Source organism: Thunnus albacares, chromosome 2 (assembly GCF_914725855.1).
Source record: "Thunnus albacares chromosome 2, fThuAlb1.1, whole genome shotgun sequence".
Lineage (NCBI taxonomy): Eukaryota > Metazoa > Chordata > Actinopteri > Scombriformes > Scombridae > Thunnus > Thunnus albacares.
The window spans coordinates 5,948,272-5,956,346 of record NC_058107.1 but is presented as its reverse complement, the minus strand read 5'-3'; the positions used below and the strand labels follow the sequence as shown (position 1 = coordinate 5,956,346).

The 8,075-nt window shown below is 37.9% G+C and overlaps 1 protein-coding gene across 1 annotated transcript in view; it reads right to left on the bottom strand.

The window, feature by feature from the left end:
• Positions 1–299: 299 nt before the first annotated feature.
• LOC122990532 (zinc finger RNA-binding protein-like) overlaps positions 300–8,075 on the bottom strand; it is a 49,566-nt gene continuing 41,790 nt past the window's right edge. The window contains exon 10 of the mRNA XM_044363901.1: positions 300–1,516. Coding sequence (XP_044219836.1) covers positions 1,334–1,516 — 183 coding nt within the window. The 3' untranslated portion in view covers positions 300–1,333. The remainder of the gene's footprint in view (positions 1,517–8,075) is intronic.

The window sequence follows — 8,075 nt, the reverse complement described above, 5'->3', positions numbered from 1 at the left end:
TTAACGAGCCATAACTTATTAAAGGGTAAAAACCTTTATCTGAAATGGGTGTCCAAGTAGCAGATATGTTCATTTTAGTACACATAATACAGACTGGCTGCCACTACATTTCATAATTTATTTAATCTGTGCAAGCTGGGGACACTAAACAACAGAACACTGCAAACCTTTTAGATTCAACATATTAAGGAAGCGGAATATTTTCTTGAGGCAACAAAATACAGAGTAACTAGTAAATATATTGCATTTACCTTGGTTTCTCTCATGGTATATCGTGTACTCATCAAAAATATACACAGTTCTTCAATCTGGATTTATTCTGCTGCTGGAATTGTAAAACAGAGTCCACAATGCAGATAGGTATTCACTACACTGAAGGGCAAGTACATTACAGCCCCTCTCATTCCCGGGCATGATTTTTATTCTTATTTCCAGTATTGAATTTAATTTAGCACCTAATCAAGATAGAGCAAGCAAGCCAATAAAGTTTCCCATTAACCAGGAAAACAACATTTTAAATAAGAAAACAGTATGCAATCTGAACATGGCCATGCTTTCCACAATCTAACACCTTTTTATCTATTTAAAGATTATACAAATACTTTCATATATATGAAAATAAGACAAAACTACATTTAGGGCTGACAACTTCACTACTAACACAGATCTCTCAACAGTTAAGGTTCTCCTGAATTTTTGTGTGTATGTGTAGCTTAGCACTGAGACATAAGACCACAGCATCAAACATCACTTATATTAAGCACAAAATAACTGATACTCAAAAGAATTTTGAGAATTAAGTTGGCCAAATTAATGCTTCACAACAGTACAACACCACCGTCCACCTCTGACTGAACTATACAGATGAATGAAATGAAGGCATTGACATTTAACATTGCTTTTCCTCCTGATCCATAATACAGTTTAAGTAACGAGTCTGGCTCCATTTTTGATTCTTTGAACCCCACCTTTCCCCGCAATGTAAAAATTAACACAGTTCAGAATGGAGCAGCAGCAGAAGCTTAAAAAAACCACTGTCATCAACACTTCTATTTAAGGTTAAAACTGCTTTTTCCTTGTACAGTTAAGTCTGAACCCCAACTTCAAATCTACAACTAAAACAGTACACAAATAGATATTTTTGTTCGTGTGATACTGAGTAAGGTTGCAATTACACTGGTGCATCTGCAGCTTTAAAAAAAACCAAAACAAAACAAAAAAAAAAAACACTGGACCTCAGCCAGTACACAGAAGAAAGCACACCCCATTTGTTAAATACAATATGTTAGTACATTTTTTCATATAGATTACTTTAAATTAGTAACTGAGAAGCTTAGAAAATATCATAATCTTTCTTGTCCTTTTTGCCTTCACCCTCAAAGCTGTCTGTCCCATCACTGTTGTCACGGCGACGCTTGCGGCTGTTTCGGATGTTGAGGCGAGGGTTTATCTGCGGCAGAGGGTCCATACCCAAAACTTTATGAATGTGACGAAATGCCAGCAGCCTCAGAGCAAACTGCAAAGAGAAAAAGAAAGAACAATTCAAAACGGAGGCGGAAATGTCATTGACATTAAATGGACTTTACCTTGCCAGCTCCCTTGTATTAAGTCCATGTTATGTCTCATGAGCCCATGTATGAATAAAGCAGGTCATTGTCTGGAGAATTTACAGTGAGAGTGAGCATGTTGATGATGCTTCTATCATGCGACTGGCGTGAAACAAATTCATGTAAGTACTGATATCAACACAGTCATCATTATGGATGAGTCGGTAGCCTTGTCCGCCATCTTCCATGTGCTGTAAACAAAACACTGCAATTTCCGCAGCATACTTTTTGCTACATCCTGCATGCTCTACCAAGGTGCCACCCTTTGCCTAAACCAAATAGAGTATTTCCAGTGGGTGAGAATGCGTCCGACACTGACACGCAGGCCCGGACTGGCAATCAGGAGCACCAGGACTTTTCCCGGTGGCCTGGCCTGCTAAATGGCCTGGCAGACCGCTTTTTTTTTTTGACCCTGAACGCAACACTGCCCTACATGCTGTGACAGCCAGGCACTGTAGAGAGAGAGAGACAATGTTAAAGCTGCCAAGAAACTGGACAATCAATAATAAAAGTAGTAGTTCCCTTTCCAATTTCCTAAAAAAAATTGATGGCATAATTGGCCTATCTAGTCTAGTAAATGTGGTCAATATTATTTGAAAATGAATCTGTTTTGGTGAAAATTTCAGTGAGTTCATACTTAAAGCTCATAATTTGAAATTATTGCAACAACACGTCTTCTGTCACACTATTCAGGCTACTGTAATTTGCTGAAACTTAAAGATCTGTTATTTAATGTTTGTGTTGGTTAAAGGGCTATTTTAACCTTTGATGGCTAACTGTTAGTTTACAGTTATGTTCATAATAATAGCGTATTTAAAAAGGTGAGTAAACCTCAAAATGCTTCAAATGTTTTGAAGCATTTTGTATTTTGTATTTTAATGAACACAAATGCATTGGGGACACTGCACATTCTATTTCAAAGCAAGAAAATTGGAAAAAGTAATTGAATTTGATAATATTTTACAGAAAGTCAAGAAATATAATGTTCAAAAAAATAGCGGTGTTGACATCTTTCTTTACAAACTCAAAAATGTACTGTATAATCTAAGAAATGCTTGAAGATTCAACTTTCCTGAGAATCATAAACTAATATTTAGTTGCATAACCATGGTTTCTGATAACTGCTTCACATCTGTGGTACATGGAGTCGACCAACTTCTGGCCACAATTCCTCTGCATTTCTTGGTTTTGCCTCATGAACAGCATTTTTTATGTCAGCCCACAAGTTTTCTGTGGGATTAAGGTCCCGGGATTGTGCTGGCCACTCCATTACTTGAATTCTGTTTGTCTGAAACCATGATTTTGCTCGCTTGCTGGTGTGTTTGGGGTCATTGTCTTGTTGAAACACCCATTTCAAGGGCATTTCCTCTTCAGAATACGGCAACATGACTTCTTCCAGTAATCCAATTCCAGTATGCGATAAATAGGACCAACACCATAGTACGAGAAACATCCCCATATCATGATGCTTGCACCACCATGCTTCACCGTCTTCACTGTGTATTGTGGCTTGAATTCAGTGTTTGCAGGACGTCTGACAAACTGTGGCCCTTAGACTCAAAAAGAACAATCTTACTCTCATCAGTCCACAAAATATTACGCCATTTCTTTTTAGGCCAGTTAATGTGTTCTTTGGCAAATTGTAACCGCTTCAGCACATGTATTTTTTTTTTTAACAATGGGACTTTGCGGGGGCTTCTTGCTGGTAGCTTGGCTTCACATAGACGTCGTCTGATTGTTACAGTACTCACAGGCAATCTTAGATCTTCTTTGATCCTCCTTGAGCTGATCATTGGCTGAGCCTTTGCCATTTTGGTTATTCTCCGATCCATTCAAGTAGTCGTTTTTCTTTTTCTTCCTCGCCTTTCTGGTTTTGGCTGCCATTTTAAAGCGTTTGATATCATTTTAGCTGAACAGCCTATCATTTTCTGCACTTCTTTATAGGTTTTCCCCTCTTTTATTAATTTCTTAATCAAATAACGCTCTTCTTCTGAACAGTGTCTTGAACGACCCATTTTACTCTGTTTTTCAAGGACAAATGCACAGCCAGCATATGCAGCGTCAGTTGCCTTAATCCTTAAATAAGGGCCACCTGTTTAATGCCTATTTTTTTCACATAATCAAGGACCTCACTAATTGAACTCGGCACTGCTATTTTTTTGAACACGCACTTTTCAGTAAATGATTCAGTTTCACAGAATCAGCAGCATGCACATCATGCCTGTTGGGTCTGTTCGTTTTCTATACCTTTTCTAAACCTTCTAGAAACTTACTTGCAGTGTAGAAGTTGAAATTCTAACAAAAACAGTGATTAATCTTGCTAGTGATGTGGGACTGCTATTATTTTGAACACAACTGTATATCAGTAAACTGAGTAGGATATTATGCTCTTGCTCTATTCTTTGATAGGTGGAGAGAGTCGTTAACTGTATTATAATGGTACATTAAAAGATATGGTGTGCTGTGCTATTGCTTTTTTCTTTTTGAAGGAAGAGAGAGTAGCGTTGGTGCCACAGTAGTACAGAAGCCCACTACTTCAGAGCAACCTGCAGGTACAAGGTTCAACACCCTGCACCCACCACTGATGAACTGATGCCCACCCCTCATTTTCTATTTTGTTAGTATATTAGTTATTTAGTTATTTATTATTTAATAAATATTGGTTAAAAGTTAGTCCTTGTGTCGTCTCTCTCCTTAACAATATGTAACTTTGGTTTTATTTGAGGTTCATAACAGTACATTATACTAAGCAGTTGTCTGCTCATTAGTTTGTCATTCACATGCACTAAAATTCAATTCATCAGAATACAGGAAATCAAGTCGTAACTAAAATTTTCCTAGTGGGGGACCCTCAGACCCCCCACTTAAAAAGTGGCCTGACTGGGGCTATAATTCGCACTATATTTCCCGTCCTGAAGGATTTTCCCAGTCCGGCCCTGCGGACACAACAGAGCAACTCCGGACAGTGTCCGGCGTTCATATGAGAAACCAGCTTCTAAAAGGAAATCAAACTAAACTAAGATTTGCACACGATTCTTTTAAGGATAGGTTCACAGTTTTTCAAATCTGTCTTAAAACAATGGTCAGGTTCCCATTTGAACATTAAATCACATTTTTCTTGCTGTAATCATTCCTCCTGTTAATACTGACCATTAGAAGATCCCTTCCAAATATGCTTGCAATGTAAGAGATGGGAGACAAAATCCACAGTACTCATTTTAAAGAAAAAAAAATTAAAAGTTTATCGGAAGATTATGAGGCTTCAGCCATCTGAGTTAGTCAAATAAAGTGTATATCTTCACAGTTAGTCTTTTTGTTAAAAAATGTCCCTCTGTGTTTCCTCGGACAGTGTTTCCCTGTTGAGGTGCGATGGTATAATCAAGTTAAGTCAATTTTGTTTATATAGTGCCAAATTACAACAGAGGTTATCTCAGGACACTTTTCACATAGAGCAGGTATAGACTGTACTTTTTAATTTACAGAGACCCAACATTCTGCCATGAGCAAGCACTTGGCAACAGTGGCAAGGAAAAACTCTCCCCCTTTAATGGGCAGAAACAGTGGGCGGCCATCTGCCTTGACCAGTTAGATTGAGGGAGAAAGAAGGAGGGGAGAGGAGACAGAGAAGCACAGGAACAACTGTAACAACAACAATAATAATAATAAAGATATGACTAATAATAATAGTGGCAGCTGTGGGCATCAGCAACCAAAGTTCACCTGCAAGACAAGAAAGCACAAAACTCCGAGGAAGATGCCAAGTTAGTAACATGAATTAATGGGGTATGTATGCATACAGATGTAGAGGGAAACAAAAAGAGGGTCTTTGGCACTAAAAAGACTAACGATGAAAGACATCTATTTGATTTGACTCGTTTGGATGGCTGAAGCTTCATATCAGCTTAAAATATACTTTTTAATTTTTGCACAGGAGGAGGACTGTGGATTTTGTCCCCTATCAATTACATTGTAAGTGCATTACGAAAGTATCATCTAATGGTCAGTATGAACAAGAGGAATTATTACAGTAAGAAAAACATGTTTAAATGTTCATTTGAGCACTGTTGTTGGGCACTGACTGTTGTTTTGAGACACACTTGAAAAAATATGAAGCAATGAGTAAAAACACATTTTATGTTTTTAATTTTAATACCCAACCCACAAAGATAGGGACATGAACTGGCACTGAAGACCATTTTTAGTTACATCTTTAATTTGGTCATTTGGTCAGAGTTGTCGCACTATGGACACAATCTACAATGGTCCCCGTGGCAAAAAATGAACACCATAGGTATCTAAATGACTAAATGACCTCTGTAGCTCTGACCTCTTAAATTATGAAATCCTCTCATAAAAACCGATCAAAAGGTTATTTCTGGATGGACTGAACATTTTCTAGATCCATTGCAGTTTGCATACCCCTCAGAAGAGGGTGCAAGGCATAACCATCATTCTAGTGAGCTTCATACATCAGTAATAGTACAACAAAATAAGATAATTAAATGTGGACTCTTGAACATTAGATCTCTTTCATCTAAAGCTGTTTTAGTAAACAATTTAATTTCAGATCATCATATTGATTTATTTTGTCTCACTGAAACCTGGCTGTGTCATGAAGAATATGTCAGCCTTAATGAATCCACTCCCCCCAGTCATATTAATACTCATATTCCTCGAGACACTGGCCGAGGAGGAGGAGTTGCAGCCATTTTCAACTCAAGCCTAATCATCAACCCTAGACCTAAATTTAATTATAACTCATTCGAAAGCCTTGTTCTTAGTCTCTCTCAGCCAACCTGGAAAACTTTACAGCCAGTTCTATTTGTTATAGTGTATCGTCCTCCTGGCCCATACTCTGAATTCCTATCTGAATTCTCAGAGTTTTTGTCGTATTTAGTCCTTAGTACAGATAAAGTAATTATAGTAGGTGATTTTAATATTCATGTGGACGTTGATAGTGACAGTCTCAGCACTGCATTTATCTCATTATTAGACTCAATTGGCTTCTCTCAGTGTGTAAATAATCCCACTCACCGTCTTAACCACACCCTAGACCTTGTTCTGGCTTATGGGATTGAAATTGAACATTTAATAATTTTTCCACAAAATCCTATTTTATCAGATCACTTTTTAATAACTTTTGAATTCCTATTACTGGATTATACACCATTAGACAAAAATGTCCTCGCTAGATGTCTATCTGATAGTGTTGTAGATAAATTTAAGGAAGCAATTCCGTCAGTACTGAATTCACTGCCATGTCTCAATACTACAGAGGACTCTTATGTTAACTTTAGTCCCACCCAAATTGATAATCTTATTGATAGTGCTGCAGGCTCACTAAGACACACTACTCACTCTACTCCATCGCCCCCTTAAAAAAGAAGATAATAAAACATGAGGTAAGCTCCATGGTATAACTCCCAAACCCGCAAATTAAAGCAAACATCGCGAAAATTGGAAAGGATTTGGCGTTCCACCAAAGTAGAAGAGTCTTGCTTAGTCTGGCAAGATAGTCTTAAAACATATAGGAAGGCCCTCTGTAATGCCAGAGCCGCCTATTACTCAGCAGTAATAGAAGAGAACAAAAACTTCCTTTTCAGCACTTTGGCCAGGCTGACAAAGAGTCATAACTCTACTGATCCATGTATTCCTATAGCTCTCAGTAGTAACGACTTTATGAGCTTCTTTAATGATAAAATTCTAACTATTAGAGACAAAATTAACCACCTCCTGCCCTCAACAGGCACCGTTCTCTCCCCAAACACAGGAACCTTGGTAACGGCAGTAAATCCTCTCCTCTTTTTCTCCAGTAGACTTGTCTGAACTAACTTCAATGATTTGTTCAGCTAAACCATCAACCTGTCTCTTAGACCCCATCCCAACTAGGCTGCTTAAGGAAGCCTTACCCTTAGTTAGCACTTCTTTACTAGATATGATCAATCTGTCTTTAGTAACAGGCTATGTACCACAGTCCTTTAAAGTAGCTGTAATTAAACCTCTTCTTAAGAAGCCTACCCTTGATTCAGGTGTTTTAGCCAATTATAGACCTATATCTAACCTTCCATTTCTATCCAAGATCCTTGAGAAAGCAGTCTCTAATCAATTATGTGACTTTCTACATAACAATAGTTTATTTGAGGATTTTCAGTCAGGATTTAGAGCGCATCATAGCACAGAGACAGCACTGGTGAAAGTCACAAATGACCTCCTAACTGCATCGGACAAAGGATTTGTCTCTATACTTGTCATGTTAGATCTTAGTGCTGCATTCGACACAATTGACCATCACATCCTTTTGCAGAGACTGGAACATTTATTTGGCATTAAAGGAACTGCATTAAGCTGGTTTAAGTCCTATTTATCAGACCGATTTCAGTTTGTACATGTTAATGATGAATCCTCCGTGAAGGCAAAAGTTAGACACGGAGTTCCACAAGGTTCTGTACTTGGACCAATTCTATTCAC